The sequence below is a fragment of the Lutra lutra genome, chromosome 6 (assembly GCF_902655055.1).
Source record: "Lutra lutra chromosome 6, mLutLut1.2, whole genome shotgun sequence".
Taxonomy (NCBI): domain Eukaryota; kingdom Metazoa; phylum Chordata; class Mammalia; order Carnivora; family Mustelidae; genus Lutra; species Lutra lutra.
In genome coordinates this window covers 89,557,045-89,578,565 of record NC_062283.1, presented here as the reverse complement: position 1 = coordinate 89,578,565, position 21,521 = coordinate 89,557,045, and the positions used below count along the sequence as shown (strand labels likewise).

Sequence of the window (21,521 nt, the reverse complement as noted above, 5' to 3'; positions counted from 1 at the left end):
TAAAAATTATATATAGGTTATATATATATATTTCTTTAAATGTACTTTCTAGGCATGTACCCAAATTGTTAACAGCGACCATCTCTGTGTTATGGAACTGGAAGGGGCCTCTTCATTCAGTTGTGAAATTCCATGGAAAAAGGAACCTCATTTTTTTGGCCAAATTCTATAAACATAAGGTATTTATATAAATTATTTTGATATACCTATTAGGTAAATAAAACTGTTTCACATAGATTTTTTTTAATGCATTTGAATTTTTATTCTACAACACAGGCAACATAAATACAATATCTTTTAAAATATTTTCTCTTTAGAATTTTCATTTTCACTTCAGATAAAATGTACACAAAATACACTTGCAAGCTTGCTTACAGGGACCTGTTAAACAATGAACAGACAGATTCTATCAAATCAAACAGTTTATCAACATACAAAGGAGGGTAGTTTCAGGTTTTTTTTTAATTAATTTTTTTTATTACTGTGAGTAAACTAAATAAGAAGGCAAAATAAAAACTGTACTTCCTTGACAAGTCCTTTGGAGTAAACAAAATGCTTCAAGGCTCCTGGTGAATGGGATTGCAAGGATGAATTCTGCATTTTATAGATAAAATGGTATACTGACTCAAATCATTATGGCTAAACCAAGCTTCATTTATTTATAATTTTTAGTGGAAACAAGTCAATTCTTTGGCATAATATAAGAAGGGATAAAAGAACCCTTACCACCCACTGGCTTTATTTAGAGTGGGAAATGGTAGTTGGGGAACTGTTTATAATGTAATTTATTTCTCTTAGAAAAGCAGGAAAATAATCTTAAATAATAGTCTTTTGGCATGATTAGGGCAATAAACATCTTATTCTTAGCTCCCTTCCTCCCACCCCCACCCATCCACTGAAAACAAATCAACAAAGAAAAATAAGTGAAATTACTCTTTCCCTCTAGGCACCTGTTCCTGCCCCTATCATGCCATACCTGGATATCCTACCGTATGGTTTCCATTGAAGTGAAACCCAAATATCAACACCATTAATCTTTGTCCAGTTTTGCCTATTTAGCAGGAAATGAATTTTTATTACAGAGAACCACTTCCAACAAAATTTAGATGGAAGGATTGCCAAGGGAGGAATACAAGGTAGCCCACATGTAATCATGAGGTAGCCATGGGTGACCACTGGTGGCTGGTAGTGTAAGGGCCCAAGATTCCCTAACTTGAAAACATATTCTATGTGGTAGCTCGAAAGACTGGCTTTTAGATTCCCCCCTTCCTTTTTTGGCACCAGTTGGTAACATAAGTCGGAAATAAATTATTCCTAGAGATTAATATTTTAAATTTAATTTGAAAATCAATTACTATTAGAAGAACTAAAAAGCAAACCTAATTTCCAAACAGATTATGCAAAACAAAAGTGAAATAAACCACTTCGATTATTTCCACCCACAGAAGCAAGAACTTGATTCTTTAGTATCATTAGCACTTTGACATGCTTTCTGATCTCACTAATTCTGTCATTACTTTCTGTTCATACAATAATCTAAAGTAATTTAAATGATGTCAGAATATTCAAGCAGAAGGCTTTAGAGAAAATTAAATCAATAAGAATTTTATGTAATTACTATAGTTTATATGTGGATGATAATTTTAAGGTACTTGATTTTTTCTCTTGAATTATTCGACGATCCTTATTTTTTTTTAATGCAAAAAGAATTTCCAAAGCTAATTAATCAAAGTGTTAGGAAGTAAACTAAGGCCCCACCTATATTTGAATTATGATTTCACTGTATTCCCAAAGCATGCTGATGCATGTGTACATTTCTCCCACCATTGGAAGATGAAAGAATACAGTCTTTGCTGTGTGGATACGAACACAACCATATTTATGAAAAGTCCTTAAAACAGGCACATGGACTGCTCAAAAGGGAGTTGTTCAGCTTGCAAATTTCTTTGAAACCACTTGGTAGACTCTTGACAGGTACACAGTAAATTAAAATATTAATCTACACCTGTTAAGTGAAAGATGAAGGTACATCAAGTAGTGTAACATCATTTTGAAGTGTCAATATTTGGGTAACTAATGAGAGAGAGAAACCTACTGGCAAGCAAGCAACTACTCAAAAACCTCTGGAAGCCAGGAGCCAAGGCTGTGACAGAGTTGAGACGGGAACAGTAAAACTGTAATGCCAGAAGAAACTCAAACCCTACATATTGAAATTTAAAATCACATCAGTACAAGTCAAAGGGTCAACATGATACAAACGATTATCCATAGAACCAGTGTTTCTAAATACAAAGACAAGAAGTTTACACAGATCTCACTGTTGCATTGAACAGATACATTCACTGTCTTTTAGCTTGTAAAAAACCGAATTGTTGGTATAATAAACCTAGAAACTGGGAAGATGGAATAGGAATGCTGTAGAGAATCCAATCCCAAGTTGTCTGCCCAAGGTTCAGTTTGGTGTTTCTCTTGAGCTTGATAAGTCAGGCTGATCTTAAACGTAGTAGCTAGAAATTTTTTCAAGGCGGTTCTCAGAGTGTAGTCCCCAGACGAGCAGCACTGGCCTCACCTGGGTCCTTGTCAGAAATGCAAATTTCCAGGCCTACTAAATCTGAAACCCTGGGCGTGGGCCCAACAACCTGTGTTTTAACAAACCCTCCAGGTGATCCTGATGTGTGCTAATGTTTGAGAACCACTTCAGAACAAAGTCAAAAGATACTACACAACCACTAATTAACCTTCAGGATAGGAACTAATAGTACAAATAATTCTTGGTGGTTGAAAAGCCGGAAGAACCATAACTGGATGGGATTGACCAGCAGCTGATAAAGTTTTCTTGCTAAGATGGTCAGCCAGTCTCTCCTCCCTGGAGCTCTCATGCATTATGACACACAGATAGAAGGGAAAGGTTTTCTATGGTACTAGTGGTGTGGTATCGAGTTTTCTTTAATTAGTCTGTGGTGTCATAGTTTATGAGGAAATCGAGCATTGTTCTCAACTGAGTTTCTCATAAATTATCCCCGGGGATAATTTTTTTTTTTTTTGTCTGTTTTCCCTGAAGCAATAATTGTGTTTTGGAAATCTAAGTGGTGTTCTAGTCCAAAACTTCGTATTAAACTATTTCTTACTTCCACATCAAATACAAACAATTACAAGCAGAGGAAGAGGAGCTCACAGAGGAGAGACAAACAGTTTTCTAGATAGCTCCACTACGAGGGAAGAGAACACAATTTTTTTGATGAAGCATAATTATGAGTTCTTTACTAGTTTCACAAGTCTTGCCCCATAGCAAGTTCATATTTCCAATAAAAAGTGCTTAAAAAGAGTCTCTGGCTTTTTTAAGGCCTCACTAAATGTCCCTAGGATCACCTAAGAGGTACCCATGTGTATCCAAGTTCTGTCACCTGCTTAATGCAATATGTTGGATTTTCCTTCTGCCTGTTTCCTTGTCTGCAGAGTATGTAGAAATATTTAGGCATATGGTACATGGTTACTATGGATATTGACCTGATGCCCCCAGTATCTGGATCTTTAAACAATCCTGTCTTACCCGTAGCTTCCTCTTCAGAGAGTGCATTTGAAAACTGGTTATAATTTATTTTGCATATTCCCAAACTTTGATGATGACTTCCATATTTACTACTGTATACTTCCCAGGGAAGTAAGTAGAGAGGCACTGTTGGCTACAGGGCACTTTATTTTGAGTGGTTAAATGACAATTGAAAAAAGTTTACCAACTGTGTATGTCATTCTGGACACAGACTGCCACGCTTTTCTGTGTAGCAGCTGGCCATGAGCAATACTATTCCATCATTTCCAACTAATTAGGCAAGTTTTCTAAATTACCACGGAAGGCCTGTTTTAAGATTCAACTTCAGACCTTGTTTTATTTTCACTTAAAATATTATGTTACATGTGATCTTTCTCTTTATAAACACTAGCTTTTTCTTTTTTTCAACCCTATTTGAAAAATCCCTATATCACAGCAGATCTGGGACACCGATCAGATATTTTCAACTCATTTTAACTTTTTAATTCCTTGAAACACTAAAGTGCTTACTCTGTGTACTTCGAGCACAGTGTTCCAGAGAGCATGGCCTTCGAATTCAGGAACACCTCTTTGGCAACGAGTTTTGCCATTTATTGGCTATCTTGGGCCAGTTTCTTAACCTCCCTGGGTCTGTATCTTCATCTGAAAAAATATGAGGAAATCTATGCCTGTTTGGCCAGGTTACTGTGAGAATGAAATACTAATGTAGGTCAGGTCTACATTCACAGTGGCTCTTGACAAATGTCACCATGCCCCGCAGTTTGTAAATTCTTGCTGTGGTTACCAGCTCCCAACAAAGGTCTTTATTCTGCTTAGTTTGATGGGTGGAACACAAAAGGATTTTCCTTTCTGAGAAAAACTTTCCTACCTAAGCAGTCTTGTGATGTATTTGGAGGAAGTCTGGGGTTATCCATTATACAATTGCATTACCTTCTTATGGTTATAGATCATTTGACTTTCTCTACTGACTCTGTATAAGCCGTCTTCTTAAAACAGCAAAAACTAAAAGCCTGGTGATACTGTACCAAGAAGTTTCCATTTAAAGGTACTTTTGAATTAAGTCTTTGTCACATTTGATTGCAAATATTTTAATCTGAGCTGTTATATATGTTACAATCTGCCTTGATCAGTCATTAAATAGCATAAAGATGGTAGAAAATGTCCTAGTTTTATATTGATGTGAAGGCTAGAAAATAATCATAAGGGGAGAGATAATAAGGTGGTGTAAAGAGGCAGCCCAACCATTTTTAGAAGCTAATCAGGAGAGGCAAGAGCTGGGAGAGATCTTAGCCTTCCATCAAACTCTGCCCTTATGGCAAGGAAAAATCTGATGATAAGTGTGGTCTACTTGGCAGCCAGGAATTCCTAAACACTTTCAATTTTCTAGGTGCTTTCATGATACATACTTTACCAAAATATTAAAGAGTAATTCCCAGCCTTAGAGTAAATATAGGCAACTGAAAGCAACGTGAAAATCTTATTCTGCTTAGATCAGTAAATATATGGTAGTGACTGTTTACCTTGGCGAGGAGTGAAGGAAGAGATGGGGAAAGGGAGAAAGCAAGACACCAATAGAGTGTGAGAGGTTGACCAGGGCAGTCTGGAAAGGGATCGCTTATCTACTTAGGGTTCCTCTCCACCCCTGGAGAACATGGACTTCACTGTGACCTGACGTCCTATTCATTAGAGATTGTTTGCATCAGGCAATATCCTTTTTTACAACCACAAATACCTCTGGGAAGCATTAAGGTGGTTTAGTTAGCTTTTTAGTTAGCTTTCTGCTTGAAATCTGATATAGATCTGGAGCACGGGGTATGCTGGGAATGGAGGTGGGCAGAGACCAATGCAGGCCCTGGGGTAGACTGTAGAATAGATGATGGAAAGGGGTCAAAACCGTCTTAAAAACTGTAGGTAAAGAACTATGTACAATTCCTCACTTTTTAATTCTTGGAACCTGCGATCAGTTTATTTTCATAAACTAGCCTTTGATCTCATAATAGAAAATCTATGGGAGAATGGAGTCTGATTAGTCTGATTTCTAAACAATTAACATACTCTGGGACATGACATTCTACATTGAGACTGGCTTTCCTTGAATTTTTATACTTCTTAAAAAGTTGCTACATATAAGCATTTTATAATCATTCTGATTTGATACTCTACTGAAGTTTATTCCTCACCCCCCAAAGTAAATTTTGGGGTCCTCATGGGGAAAAGGGGAGCTAAACCTCAGATAAGCAGTAAATCGTGGTGGTTCTGTTTCTTTTTGTAGCTTTTGTTAAAACAAAAGAGAGAAAGTACCTTTCAATTCTACTTCCAAAATATAAAAATTTTATAGGCTATAGCTCATTGCTATCCCCAAAGGTCACTGCTTAAGATCAAATAGTTGATCTGTTTCTAAACTTATTTGTCTATTGGGTAAAACCTGAAGGCAAAGAGAGTGTGTTGTGGAACTGAAATATGTCTTCTGAACTCTGTGGTGATTTCTAGATGGTATATGGAATGATGGGGTTCTTTTAGATTGCCTAAATAAATCAGGGAACCCTGTCTTCATCTTAATCTTGTAGATAGTTACATATTTCTCAAGGAAGACAAAGTTTACAAATCCAGCACTGAGTAAAGTTCTAAGTTTTAAATCCTTACTTCTATACTGAAGAGTTGATGTTTTATTTTAAAAGAATGATACTCAATTATGAACACATTTTTAGGGCCTGGGAAAATGATAATGTATGTCTTAGCAACTAACTCTACTTTCTAGAATGTACATGAGTGGGCTTGACTGAGGTGTTTCAATCATTATAATTTAAGAACTACTAAGCATGTGGTAATTAAGATAAAGATTCCAAATTAATTTTCTAGTTCTTTCTAAAAGAAAAATCCATGTAAGAATAGCCATTTAGAAAGACCTCAGACATACGGTAAATTTACTGTCCTGAGAGGACAAATATTTTAAATCGAAAAACTTAATTTCCTAAATTTCACCGGGTCCCCTCCTCCTTCAGTTTTATTTTCTTCTGAGACTAGAGTTTGGATGTCTGACACTGCAATTTCATGTGACGGTTGTATAATATTTTAAGGTTTCAAATGACTTCCTCCCAGTCTCCTTTCTCACCCCGTGCAGCTGTCTTCCTACCACCCCATACTTCCTGCCCCGTTCCCTGAGAAGTCTGCTCACTGGATGGAGAATGGAGTCCTTTCCTCCACGGGTGCTGATACAAAATGAGTTGCATTTTAAGATTTTGTTTTCTTAAAAACCTGATGTTCTGCCTTATGTTCAGATAACTGGAGCATAGAAATGTCTGTGCAACAAGAAACTAAGGCACCGTTTTTTTCTTTCCCTTCCTGTTTGGCCTTGGGAGCAAAAAACAAAGACTAATGGGAAGCCAGGGTGGCTGGGCAGTCTCACGTCTCCTGGCAAGAAATGTATCAGCCACTGTACTGGGAGCTGTGTGTCAACAGCTGTCAGGACACAGACTTAAAACCTTGCCAGGAAAGCATTTTCTTCCTTGAGAAATAGGGAAATAAAGGCACAACAGCACCTTAAAAGAAGTTGGTTATGCCAACCAGAAAATCTTAACAATTTAGGACAACTTTGAAATGTTCTGGAACATGTTACAGAGAAAGTCACCCCTTTCTTGCTTATGACACCCAGAATTGTTTTTCCAGCTGTCTTCTTCCCTGCTAAGCCCATAATCATAATGGAAATCTTCCTCCGATGAAGAACGTCCGCTACTAGATGCCAGTGGGCCTACACATCAGCATGACTTACCAGTGGATATTTCCTTAACAACTGCATTTAAAAGGAAAAAAAACAAATGGATCAGTATGGTGTTTTCAAAGGAGTAGTCCTTCAAAGGGACCCTTTTGGGAATAGCATGGCAGGCAAAAGCACTGGGAAATAGACATCAAGATTTAGAAATGTGTCAAAGAATGGAGACTTTTCTGAAATGATGTGCAAAATCAGAGTATCATTGGTGTCCTCCAAATACAAGGTGAGTGTCCAGAATGGCCCCAGTGCTGATTAGCGAGGGACAGTTAGACACTGGTTTCAGTGGGGCTGGTGGTGGGGCAAATGCTCTCCATTGGGGACTGGTGGGCATTCTCTAACCTTCGCGATTGTATTTCCTCAATGTGAGTCTTCTACACGATGATGTCATAGACCCGGCCCACTCTGCCCAGCCATTCCCTCACAGCCTGGCGCACTCTGATGTCCGTCACGTGGCAGGTCAGCTGACTGATGCACGGGAACACTGCCGGCTGGAGGGCTGTGAAGGTCTGGTCTGGAAGGATCTGAATCTGATTGAGAACGGTTAGCACCATGTTGGTCCACGCCTACGAGAAAGGATTGAGGAGAATTATTAGCAGCTTTCTCTAGGTTCCTTCGAACTCTCGGGTGTGTGGCTAAGCCCTGCCAATTGGCAGGTGAGTTTTCTCAGGCTTTAGGTTGCAATAAATCAGTCTTTAGTCATTTACTATGGCTAAAAGTTGTCATTTTAAGTTCATCTACACAAGGCAGAGCAGAGTCTCCTTTAACATTAGGAATACCTTATTTTCAGGTTTCATGGACTACCGGCATACCTTGTTTTATTGTGCTTTGCTTTACTATACTGTGTTTCCCAGATAGTGCTTTTTCTTTCTTTTTTCTCTTTTCAGACTGAACATCTGCGCAGCCCTGTGTGGAGCATGTCCATTGGTGGCACCATTTTCCCCACAGTATTTGCTCACTTGGTATCTCTGTGTTACATTTTGGTAATTCTCACAATATTTCAAACTTTTGCATTATTATTATATTTATTATTATATTTGTTATGGTGATCTGTGCTCAGTGATCTTTGATGATGCTATTGCTTGTTTGGGGGTGCCTATATAGAATGGTAAACATACTCGATAAATGTGTGTGTTCTGACTGCTCCACTGACCAGGTCCTTCATCTCTCTCCTGCTGCTCAGGTCTCCCTACTCCCTGAGACACAACTGTTACTGAAGCTAGGCCAATTAATAACCCCACACTGGCCTCTAAAGTTTTCAAAGAAAAGGAAGAGTCACAGGTCTCTCCCTTTAAATCAAAACCTAGAAATGATTACGCTTAGTGAGGAAGGCATGCTGAAAGCCAAGATTGGCACAAGAGCCTAGCTTCTAGCCTAGGTAGCCAAGTTGTGAATGCAAAGGGAAAGTTCCTGAAGGAAATGAAAAGTTCTACTCAGTGAAGACAGAGATGACAGGAAAGAGAAACAACCTTAGTGCTGATACAGAGAAAGTCTGAGTGGTCTGGATAGAAGATCAAAGCAGCCACAACACTCCCTTCAGCCAAAGCCTAATCCAGAGCAAGGTGCTAACTCTCTTCAATTCTGTGAGGGCTTGGGAGGTGCAGAAGCTGCAGAAGAAAAGTCTGAAGCTTGCAGAAGTGGGTTCATAAGGTTTAAGGGAAAAAGCTGTTTCCATAACAGAAAGTTGCGAGGTGAAGTAGCAAGTGCTGATGTAGAAGCTGCAGGAAGTTCTCCAGAAGGTCTGGCTCAGATCATTCACGAAGCTGGCTACACTAGACAACAGATTTTCAGTGTAGATAAAATAGCTGTCTATGGGAAGATGCCATCTAGGACATCATAGCAATAGAGGAGAAGTCAATGGCTGGCTTGAAAGAACAGGCTGACTCTTTAGTTAGGGGCTAATGCAGCTGGGGACTTTCAGCAGAAACCAGTGCTCATTTACCATTCTGAAAATTCTAGAACCCTTAAGAATTATACTAAATCTACTTTACCTGTGCTCCATAAATGGAAGAACAAAGCCTGGATGACAGCGCATCTGTTTACAACATGGTTTACTGAATATTTTAAGCCCACTGTTGAGAACTACTACTCAGAAAAAAAGATTCCTTTTAAAATAATACTACTTTTTGGAAATAGTACAGAGGTTGCTCAAGAAGTTAAAAACAGAGTTACCCTACAACCCAGTAATTGCACCACTGGGTATTTATCCCGAAGATACAGATGTAGTGAAACGAAGGGGCACCTGTACCCCATTGTTCATAGCAGCAATGTCCATGATAGCCAAACTGTGAAGGAGCCAAGATGCCCTTCAGCAGATGAATGGATAAAGAAGATGTGGTTCATATAGACAATGGAATATTACTCAGCCATCAGAAAGGATGAATACCTACCATTTGCATTGACATGGATGGAATTGGAGGGGATTACACTCAGTGAAATAAGTCAATTAGAGAAAGACAACTGTCATATGGTTTCACTCCTATGTGGAACATAAGGAATAGCGCAGAAGACCACAGGGGAAGGGAGGGAAAACTAAATGGGAAGAAATCAGAGAGGGAGACAAACCATGAGAGGCTCTTGACCTGAGGAAACAACCTGAGGGTTGCAGAAGAGAGGGGGTTAGGGGATGGAGTAACTGGGTGATGGGCATTAAGAAGGGCCCATGATCTGATGAGCACTGGGTGTGATATGCAACTAATGGGTCACTGAACACTACATCAAAAACTAATGATTGTCCTATATGCTGGCAAGTTGAAATTTAAAAAAATAAAAAATAGTACTGCTCATTGATAATGCTCTGGTTACTTAAGAGCTCTGATGGAGATACACAGTGAGATTACTGCCATTTTCATGCCCACTAACACAACATCTCTTCTGCAGTGGATCAAGGAGTCATTATATAAGAAATCCATTTTGTAAAGCTATGGCTGCCGTGGATAGTGATTCCTCTGATGGATCTGGGCAAAGTATATTGAGAACCTGGACAAATATTCACTATTCTAGATGCCATTAAGAACATTCGTGATTCATGGGAAGAGATCAAGACATCAACATGAACATCAACATTGGAAGAAGCCGATTCCAACCTCATGGATGATGGTGAGGGTTCAGGACTTCAGTGGCAGAAGTAACTGTGGTGGGAACAGCAGGGGAACTAGAATTAGCCTGCAGATGGGACTGGACTGCTGCAATCTCTTGATAAAACTTGAACAGATGAGGAGCTGCTGCTTATGGATAAGCAAAAAAGTGGTTTCTTGAGATGGAACCTACTCCTGGTGAAGATGCCATGAGGATTGTTGAAGTGACAACTAAGGATTTAGAATATATAAATTTAGTCGATAAAGCAGCTACAGGGTTTGAGAAGACTGACTCCCATTTTGAAAGAAGTTCTACTGTGGCTAAATGTTACCAAACAGCATTGCATGCTACAGAGAAATCGTTTGTGAAAGAGTCAATGCAGTAAACTTTATTGCTGCCTTACTTTAAGAAACTGTCACAGCCATCCCAACCTTCAGCAACCACTACCCTGATCAGTCAGCAGCCATCAATGTCGAGGCAAGACCTTCCGTTGGCCGAAAGACTGGCTGAAAACTTCAGACGACGGTTAGCATTTTTTAGCAATAAAGTATTTTTTAAATTAAGGTATGTGTATAGATATATATATTTCTAGATATGCTATTACACACTTTATAGACTACAGTATAGTGTAAACATAACTTTCACACGCACTGGGAAACCAAAAAATTCATCTGACTCACTTTGATATTTGCTTTACTGCAGTTGTCTGGAGTCAAACCCACAGTATCTCCAAGGTATGCCTGTACACAAATCTTATTTATTCCTCAGATTTTTAAAGGCACTCTTGCCTTCTCATAATGAAATTTCCATAGGACATAGGACATTCTTAATTATCAGTCTCTATAATGCCTAGCAAACTGGAATAGGACTACCTTCCCTCAGAATAACTTTTTTAAAATCATAAGCAAATCTCCAAGACATGAAGAAAATGAAGACATGTTATTTGTCAAGAAGGTCATCTATTATAGAACAAACATACATTTCCGTTTGATTGGGCTTTTACAAAACTAGTCTGCTTTTTCTGGATTCTGAAGTTTGGTTCTACATTCAAGTACCTTACAGGAAAATAAGGAATCCTGCAAGAGTCATGCTAAGTCCAAATTTATGTTTATTCTGAGAACATGTTTTTGTGTCAGTTCACAGAATCCTAGGATCTCAGATCTTCCAACTTATGCCTGTGACAGGAGCCCAAATTTAAACACCTGGATTATTTTTAAAGGGTCTCTATGACTCTAGATCCCTCTGTTTCTCTTTTACTGTCTCATCTATTCTTAAATTGAACAAACAGCACTAACACTTTTCTTCTCAAGCCGAGTTTTTGATGTACCGTGGAATTACGAGTATTAAATATATGAAGGAACAGGAATAGTCAAAGCCCTCTAAAGAATGAGATGTGTTATGTGCTCCTAATGGGTTAGAAAACCTCGAGATGAAAACATTGGTATTCACGGGTATAACTACATAATAATAGGCACTTTGCTTTTTTTCCTTTACACGTTTCTTCCATGCCTCTTCCAATCATCAACTCAGGACCCTATGCCAGTGAAAGCACGTCTCCTTTAGAAGTTTCAGCTTCATCTTGTTTATCCAGGTGAGTTCTGAGTTCTCAATATCTCGTATAACCCTTAAAAATAATTCCTGAAGTTATGTAAGAGTAAAATTTCACACTGATATATTGACCCAGATGGATGCTCTGGGTTAGGCTCGGCCCACCCTCTGACTTTGGTGGGGAAATGGGTTGGTTTCCTGCTGGTGTCTATTGACTTACACAATGTGTGAGTGTTCCATGAGGGGGACACGTCTGTCCCTGGAAGGCTAGCCCCCCCCCACCCCCAACACACACACTGCTAGGTGTGCCTCCCGGCATCCCCAGGCTGATGGGAACCCACCTGGATCTGTGCTTCCGCGTCCCTCACAGAGACACTCAGGGAGCTCCCGGTGGAGCCGGAGCGGGGCCTCTTCTCCTGTCGCAGCAGCTCAGGGCCCGCGCTGAATGAATGGCGCATCTGGCCCTGGTCTATCAAGTGCTGGGGACGCTGAAGCAGCGGGGAGTCCTGGCCCCGCGGACCCAGTGGCTCTCCCTTCTTCTCCCCTTTGACCTCTTTGGGGAATGTGGGCAGGTTATGCTGCTGCTTCCTCTTTTTGTATTCAGTCATCAGTTTGGAGATGGTTTTGTCGGCGGCCATGGTGTAGATCTTGTTGCCCGCGTTCTCCCACCATTCCTTCTTCCGGCTGGGGTCCTTCTTCTCCACCTTGGGGCTCGGCGGCAGCAGCAGCAAGTCCCCGCCGCCTGCCCTCAGGCTGCCAGCCTCGCCGGCATGATCCCGGGTCTGGCTCCGGTCATCCTCGGAAGGGGTGTCTTTCCCCGAGAACCCCCCGGTTGAGGGGGTGGACGACTCTGACTGGAAGGACGGAAGGATGAAGAATGGGTCAGTCTTGAAGACCGGGGCCTCCTCCAGGCTGCTCTCCAGGTCCAGGTGCATCTGGATGTAGTTGTTGCACAGCTCCATGCACAGCTTGTGCAGCCGCTTGACCAGCCACACCCAGTCGGCGTTGCTGATGGGCTGCACGCTCAGGGAGGGCAGCCGGGCCCGCCACTGCCTCTTCTCCTTGCCCCTCGGGGGGCTCACCTGGGCCGTCTCCTCAAAAATGTCCTCGTCTTCGGATGAGCACTGCTGGGACGAATCTGTGCTTCTCTCCTCGTCCTCAAAAAGCACCTTCTTCACTTGCTCGGCGGTGATGGTTTCCTGGTTGGTGAGGACAGCACAGACCAATGCGTGGAAATAAATATTAAAACTCATGGCGGACTGGCGGTAGAGGTTGGCCGCGCCTCCAATGCCCGACACCTTCTTCAGTAGGCACTTCAGCCCGGGGCTGGTGTCGAACTCCCGTGCCGTCCTGTATGAGTCCAGCAACAGGTCAAAGATGACCGCCAGGTTCTGCATGGAGATGTACCTGAGGAAGCCGGCCAACTTGGCCTCTGGGACTTGTCCTGTCTTCTCCTCCCCAGGGGAGGGGCCCTTGACGAACTCTTCTAACAAGATGTCATACAAGTTCTGGAGTAACACCTGATGGGATAGCAGGCTCACCACAATTTCCCTGAAAGAAACGCTTCAAATGAAAAGAAGGGATTGATTAGTAGCCTTCTGCCCAATGTGGGTTACTTTAAAGGGATTCCAGTGTTACACATTTTAGAATGACATAGGCAAAACTATAGGCTAAACTGCTTTATTTCAATGCCTTCTTTTAAAAAGGGCAAACTCAGGGGTGCCTGGTTAGCCGGCTTCCTTCGACTCAGCTCGTGATCCCGGGGTCCTGGGATTGGACCCCGCATCAGTCTCCCTGCTCAGCGGGGCATCTGCTTCTCCTTCTCTCTCTGCAGCCTCCCCAACTCCGGCATGCTTGCTTTCTCTCTCAAGTAGAGAAATAAAATCTTAAAAAAAAAAATTAAAGGCCAACTTCTGGAGCCATTACATGATCACCATTTTAGTCATGATTAATGGAATTGCCGATACTTCCTAAAATCTAGGCACTGTATGCTATTACTGTTTTATAAAAACTTTTCAATATAGTCACAGTAATGGGATACAACATTTGAAAACATTTTATTACTCATAACATGAAGGAGATAAAATCAGAAAGTAATAACATCCGGTCAATTCTCTGAATTTTAAGTGGCTTTCTTCTCTACTGTGTGGGCTTTTTTCTCAACCCCAAAGTTGTGAGCAATCTCACTGAAGTCTAGCTTTCTAGGGACCAAACCAGTTTACCAGGATTAACTTTTAATGCCTTCGGTGAGTGGATGTAAAAACTTCAGTGCTTCCAGCACATGAGATGAATGAGGTCCAAACATTCGCAATATTAATAAATAAGTCAAGCTTTCTAAACCAAACCTAGGAGAGAAAAAGCCATGTTCGCTCAACACGTACAATTCTCTTCCGTGTCCGTTCCTGCTATCATGGCCCACAGAACACCTCTGTGGACCCTGAATGCTCTTTTGGATCCACTGAGATGCCCCTCAGGTCAGCTGTGTGGCATGGGAGTGGGGCGAACCCTCCCCGGACACCTGGCCAGGACTCCTGGTTGAGCAGCGGGCACAGCCCACATAAGGAAGCCTTCAAAGTGCCCTTTGGTGATTCGGCCCCTTTTGTTTGGTTGGATTCTTAGACTAAGAAAACAATTTCAATTCTAGGCACTACCTTTACTAAATATTTTAATTCACCCTTGTGGTTTGTGGTTTATGGTTTCACTTTGTTTTCAGTGCTCTTGGAATTGCATGAAAGTAGCTTATGCCATTATGTTGCAAACTAATTTTCCTCACAGGGTAATTATAAAATTATGATCCTTGGATTAATTGCTTATTTCAGAGATTCAACTATTATGTCAATATGTCTAGCCATGACCTTGCATTTAGAAAGGACTCTTTTAGCAGGAAAGAACACAAATGCTTCATACATTTAAGGGCTGAACTTGCCCTTGATGGGGTGATACACTGAGGGAACACAGTAGGCTCAGCCCAGATCTGTCATTTACAGACTCCAACCCTTTCTAACGAATCACTGAAGTAATTTTTTCTTTTTGGTGGTAAAATATACATGATATAAAGTTGCTATTTGAGCCATTTTAAAAAGTACAATTCAGTAGCATTAAGCACCTGCACAATTTTGGGTAACTGTCATCACTGTTTCTAGAATCTTTTCATCCCAAACTCAATACCCCTTGAACAATAACTCCCCATTCTCTCCTCCCTCCTTTTGGTAAATTATTTAAGGTATTAGGAACTGTGAATTTGCATTTTTCTGGAGAAGAGGGCTCAAAAAGCCACCAAGTTGGTCTAATGCTTCATGTCTACAGCTATAGGACGCTAACTAAAGGGAACTTCTGTCACCAGGCACTCAGGTCTGTTCCCTTGTCTGTCGGCCCCAGTACACTATGCAGGGCAGCCTGTTATTCCTCTATGTCCCAGGGCCTGGGAAACTGGTGAGAACAGTACTTAGTAAGTGTCCAAGACCAACGGAGTAACAGACAGATTGGTTCTATGCGCAGGTGCCTGCACAGATTGCTACCTGGAGGAAGTGTTCTCCTGGAGAAATGGCTCAGACACCTCAACCCCGTGCCCCTGAAAGCCTGGACTCCTGCAGCAGAAACCACAGCGAGAGGTGGGAGTCTGACCAACCTTCCGAAGGTATGACACCACAGCCCACAGGACATATCTGTTACCTTTCCTGAGAGCTGGAAAGCCCTTTCCCAGCAAATATTTAAAAGGACGGTGGATATGAGGCCATGTTTGAATTTTGGAGCATCTTTATCAGCCAAGATCATCCCCTTTGATGCTTTAGGAGACAAAATTGCTAAGGGTGCATGTGAAAAGGACAGAAAATTCCTTTTGCTTTAGGTTCAAGCCACGCGATGCACAATAAGAAAAGAAAAGAAGCCAGAACAATAGTGAGATAAGCATTTCAGAAAGACACGGAAAGAGTAAAATAACTGGTTACAGAGTGCAACTTTTCTTTTAAAATTTTTTCAGTGTTCCAGAATTCATTATTCATGCACCACACCCAGTGCTCTATGCAATACATGCCCTCCATAATACCCACCACCATCCTCACCCAATCTCCCACCCCCCACCCCTCCAAAACCCTCAGTTTGTTTCTCAGAGTCTACAGTCTCTCATGGTTCCTCTCCCACTCCAATTTCCCCCAACTCACTTCTCCTATCTCCCCATGTCCTCCGTGTTATTCCTTATGCTCCACAAGTAAGTGAAACCATGTGAAAATTGACTCTCTCTGCTTGACTTATTTCACTCAGTATAATCTCTTCCAGTGCAACTTTTAAAGATTTTATTTATTTATTTTACAGAGAGTGAGACACAGTGAGAGAGAGAGCACAGCAAGGGGAGTGGGAGAGGGAGAAGCAGGCTTCCCACCAAGCAGGGAGCCGATGCGGGGCTCGATCACAGCACCCTGGGATCATGACCTGAGCCGAAGGCAGACGCTTAACGACTGAGCCACCCAGCATCCCCAGAATGCAACTTTTAATCACCTATTCTGACAGGAGCTAAATAAAATCAACAGATAATTTCTCAATTTGTTGTACCCAAGTGTTTCAACCTTCTTCTCCACCGCCCGTTACTAAGGGGACTGCGAAGTGCTTCTGAGGCCAAGTGCAAAGGAAAGCTATCCTCCTGGAGAGTTAATTGTCCAACAGGTGGCTGACATAAGACATGCTAATACTAGCTTCAGAGAGAAACAGACCCAGAATTTCAAGTACCACATCTTAAAGCTCACATACGAGGTGGTTTGGGTAGAGTTCGGGGCTATCCCTGCCAACGTGATTTAAAACCAAGAGAAAACCAGATTTCTCTTTATTAATAGGTCTTTTTTCCACGGGTGACTTCAACATGGACCTTTGAGGATACACTGGATGGTATGTACAGGAACCTTCCATAGGTCTAACTCATCTCGTGCTATATCTTTTGCTTAGCTAAGAACTGCTCTGTAATAAGAGTCAAATCCATGTATGCCAGAGGGCTCCCTGCCTTTGTGCTGTGTGCCCTGGGACAGCTGGTCCAGCCTCTCTGAATGTTTCCCCATGGTAAAATGGGAGTGGAAACAGCCGCTGTGGCTCACATATAGTGCTCAAATAGTCGTCGTCATTATTTGTGTGCTGAAGTTTAAAAATGGGAGATTTCAGTGGTGGCCATTATCTCCAAGTCTAGGAACAAGAGTTTTTAGGCAAAATGATAGTATTTAAAAAGGGCAAGATTAGGGGCACCTGTATGGCTCAGTCGGTTAAGCATCGACTCTTGATTTCAACTCAGGTCATGATCTCAGGGTTTGGGACTGGGCTGCGTTGGGCTCCGTATTCAGTGGGGAGTCTCCTTGAGGATCTCTCTCCTTCTCTGCCCCCCAGCTCTCTCTAAAATAACAAATGAATAAATCTAAAAAGGGTAAGATTCATGTGGCAGGGCACAGATTTTTTTGTCTCCTGACAGTTGTATTGCTCATGAGAAGTTGATGTATTTCTCCCCAAAACAGTATGAATCATGCCTTACGCTACAAATTTGTTTTTAAAAGGCATAATATGGACAATACTATAGACACAATGAGTTGTGTCCCCTCTCCCCTCAATTCACATGTCAAAATCCAAACCTATAGTACCACAGAGTGACTGGATGTGGAGATAAGGTCTTGAAAAATAATTAGGGCAGGCCCTAATCCACCGTATGACCAGTGTCCTTATAAGAAGAGATTAGGATGCAGGCATGTACAGAAGAGTGATCCAAGTGAAGACACAGGGAGAGAACATCCAACCAGAAGCCAAGGAGAGAGGCTCTCAGAAGGAACCAGCCTGCCACCACCTGGATCTTGGACTTCTAGGCTCCAGAACTGTGAGCAAATGCATTTCTGTTGTTTGAGCCACCCAGTGGAGGGTACTCACGTGAAGCATGGAAGCTCTGGTTAAAAAGTGAACAATTTTCTGTAAAAACTCTTGCTAAATGACTCTATGAATATTTTCAGTATTCTTAGCCAAAGCTGGGATTACAAGCAGCCAGAAGTGAAGATAAATGGACTTCCCTCATTCTAAGTTGTCCACATGTTGAAGCTTCTTCACTGCTTACCTTTTCTTGGTGTGTTCATTTGGCTTCTCATCAGGAGGCAGTTCAATAATGAGCTGACAGGACTGTGCGTGATCGAAGTTGTTTGGAGTCTTCGGTGAGCACTGGGTGTCCAACATAAACACCTGCAAAGGTATGCAAAGGTTCAGTTCGGAGCTCCATCATCCTCAACATGGCTCTGCCAGGGACTGGCTGGATGGCTCTGGGTAAGTTGCTAACTCTTCCACTCATCTCACCTATAAAATGAGGTTGATAATGGTCTTCTACCTGGTGTGTTTGTTGAGAGGGTTAATATGTATCATGTACATATAGTGTTAGAAGAATAAACATTCAGAAGTTAGCAGCTGACACTAATACTAATAACATAGTTTATAACATGACAACTCATTACACTCCAACTAGCAAGCGCTGATATTTAATATTAATTGAGAGTAAATAAAGAGGGGCTGTGTTTGTAAAAAAAAAAAAAAAATCTCTGATTTTGACGTCTGTGTGGTATATTCTGTCCAACAGAGGAGGAAGAAATTAATTAGGGCCCCCTCTCCGGACTCTGGATGTGCACATGCTACTCTACAGGACGGTGGGAAAAGTGACTAAAAAAACTGTAAGCACTTCTTGATTCTTCCCTTTGAAAATAGAAGTACTTTTTTCTTTTTTTTAAAAAGCTTTTATTTATTTATTTGACAGAGATCACAAGCAGGCAGAGAGGCAGGCAGAGAGAGAGGAAGGGAAGCAGGCTCCCTGCTGAGCAGAGAGCCCGATGTGGGGCTCGATCCCAGGACCCTGGGATCATGACCTGAGCCGAAGCAGTGGCTTTAACCCACTGAGCCACCCAGGCGCCCCAAAAGAAGTACTTTTAAATGTTTTCTTTCCAAAGTTTTTGGTTAGGGACTGAGGAAGAGAAAATATTAAAAAGTAAAAGCTTCACTAAATGGCCTCTGCCTTTTTTCTCCATTAACGATCTACTGTTTCAGAAGGTTCCGTGTTCTTGCTGTGTGGTGGGATGTAGTTTGGAAGCCCACTGTAAGCACAGGGGAGGATTGTTAGCAGTGTGATGGATTCCCCTTAGGGAAGCTATCCTGTCAGAGGATGGCCTCTTGGCTTCTTGTTATGGTGCCTTTCTGTGGCGGCTGTTCGTCACAGCTGTGTGGGCTGAAGTGGATCCTCACTGCAGCCTTGTTCTTTCTCTTCTGACCTCTGCAGACTGGCCATGGATGCTTCAGTGGGATGTGCTCTCTCCCTTCCCAACAGAACCATCATTTCCTGGGCTGTCATGAATGTGGACAGCAGAGGATGGGAGAAGCAGAGAGTGGAAGGTTCTTGACCCACCCTGTGAAGTGTGCTAGGGAAAGCCCTTTAGAAACCAGACCTAGCCAGGAAACGTCTCAACTGATAATCCGGGTATCCTGGATTATTTATGTCCTAAGGGGAGATTTTATTAAGGATTTGAACAGATCTTCTAGAAAAAGGGTGCCTTTGAATATAACCCCCAATTCACTTTATTTTTCTAAAGAATTAGAATACTTAACCAAAAATTTAATCCAACACTGCATACACATTTATAAAAATTGCTTAATGTTTTAAACATACCACACATTTGCAAAATATCTTCTGCATGTGAAGACATACTTCAAATACGTCTGTTGCCACTAAATGACAGACTGAATTCTCAACAACCACTCACTATTTTGAATATATGTATATTTAGGGACAGTGCTTAATCCTACTGCTGGAAGCCCCATGCAGTCTATCTCAGAGACAGACTGACATGTCACTTAAGTATTTGGGGGCATGTCTGTAGCTAGTGCTAATGTTGGAAGGCCTTTTGTGATTTAGTAACTCTCAGACTCAACAGATATTAAGTAAGTGTCTTCTACATGCCTTGCTCTAGGAACACCAGGGGAAAGTATATAGAATATGCTGTCTGCTCAGGAGAATACAACCAACTTTTCTGCCTTCTGACATTTGCCAGAAGAAAAAAGTCATTGGTACATGGTGATCCCTGCATGTGTAAGTATATTTTAATTTTACTTAAGACTTACATTCCACTGAAATTAAGCAGCTTGAAAAAGGCTCTGAAGGGGAGATATAAGGAAAAAACCAAATAGGTTTGCCATCCTTAGGCACTTGTAGACTGCAAGTAACATCAATATTTAAGCAAATATGGATAATATAAGGAGTCCAAGCAAATCAAGTGGTGTATGAAGTGTAGTGGCCAGGGAGAGAAAGGGCTTTAGCTGATCTGGGCACTGCGGGATGCCCTAAGAAAGAGATGGTAGAGAGGATTCTAATGCTATTGATTGCGTTAGTCATTCCTCATCAAGAACAGTACTGACAAGATGTCAGAGTCAGGAGGGGTAGCTCTCTAACGGAATGAAAGTCCGGTGATGCAGGACCATCAGGAAGAAGCTTCTAGAAGTTCCCAGTCCTTACCTGCTGAGCCATGGCTCGAATGCGCCAGTACTCGGCCTCGGCACTGGGGGAGGAGGAGGGCGCTGCCACCCTCACCTGGCAGCCTTCCCCACTGAAGCTCTCGGTGCCGCTGTGGAAGCAGCCCAGCAGATCCTGGGGAGAAACACAGCAGAGGTTCCCTGGGTGCCCCCGGCCCCGTCCTGAGTGTCCCTCAGTCTGGGACAAAAGCACTGCTCTGACAGCTTCTTTTTCTGCCCCTGTAGGAGTTCAAGAGAGGCTGCCTTCCAGGAGGAGGAGGGCGGCATCCAGATGCCCCACCTGACAGGCATGAGGGGACAACGGGAGACGGGAACCCGCTCTGGCTCTCTCTGCCAGCAGTTTACCTTCACGGGCTTGAGTGTGGCGGAGAAGGCATCCTGCAGGGCACAGCAGGCCAGCCTCCACATTTCTTCAGTGAACACAGGGCCCGCAGTGACGAGGACGTACCTGTTCGAGGAGACAAGGAAAGGATTCTTGAATCTGTACGTGTTGTTGCCCTTACAGAAGCATACCCAGATTCATCCCACAGCTTCCATGCACGCCTTGCTGCCTCTTGTCTTCAACCCAGCTGCTGTACCACTGTCCCAACATGATTTCCTAAGGCATTCCACTATAAAATATCAATGGTCCCCATGACAAACAGGGCAATGTTTTAATTTAGGCTTGCATGCAAGACTGTATATATTCTGTACTATTTTTTCCATTCTAGCCCCATTTTCTACTACTCCTGGACAAATACCAACCAAAATAACTGTTACTGGTGACTCCAATCTCCATGCATAGGTCTGTGATGTTCTGCTTACAAGTCCCCAACTAGTAAGAGCTTGCCCACCTTGGGGGACCTGACAAAGTGTCATCAATAGAAAAAGCTCTTGCTGACCATCTACTCCCCTGCCCTCCTTGGCCTGTAGAGTAACTCCTTCCTATTATCATTTTCTATGCATCTCTTTCTGTTATGTCCCTTAGAAAAGGCTATAAACCTCTCAAGGGCAGGGGCCTTGGCTGACTTCTCATGCAGCTGAGTACCTCTCGTATAATGCCTACACAATAAATATTTG

The 21,521-nt window shown here is 42.1% G+C and overlaps 1 protein-coding gene and 1 long non-coding RNA gene across 4 annotated transcripts in view; one reads left to right on the top strand and one right to left on the bottom strand.

The window, feature by feature from the left end:
• Positions 1–3,956: 3,956 nt before the first annotated feature.
• The window catches only part of ARFGEF3 (ARFGEF family member 3), a 180,873-nt gene continuing 163,308 nt past the window's right edge, over positions 3,957–21,521 (bottom strand). For all 3 annotated transcript variants that reach the window (XM_047733626.1, XM_047733627.1, XM_047733628.1), the window contains 5 exons: positions 20,808–20,910; positions 20,446–20,577; positions 18,016–18,137; positions 12,284–13,505; positions 3,957–7,882 (listed from right to left, as the gene is read on the bottom strand). In XM_047733626.1, the coding sequence (XP_047589582.1) occupies positions 7,691–7,882; positions 12,284–13,505; positions 18,016–18,137; positions 20,446–20,577; positions 20,808–20,910 (1,771 nt within the window). In that variant the 3' untranslated portion in view covers positions 3,957–7,690. The remainder of the gene's footprint in view (positions 7,883–12,283; positions 13,506–18,015; positions 18,138–20,445; positions 20,578–20,807; positions 20,911–21,521) is intronic.
• On the top strand, positions 18,095–20,803 carry LOC125102416 (uncharacterized). The gene is made up of 3 exons (XR_007128121.1): positions 18,095–18,218; positions 19,904–20,022; positions 20,688–20,803. It is a non-coding gene; the product is annotated as an uncharacterized LOC125102416 (long non-coding RNA).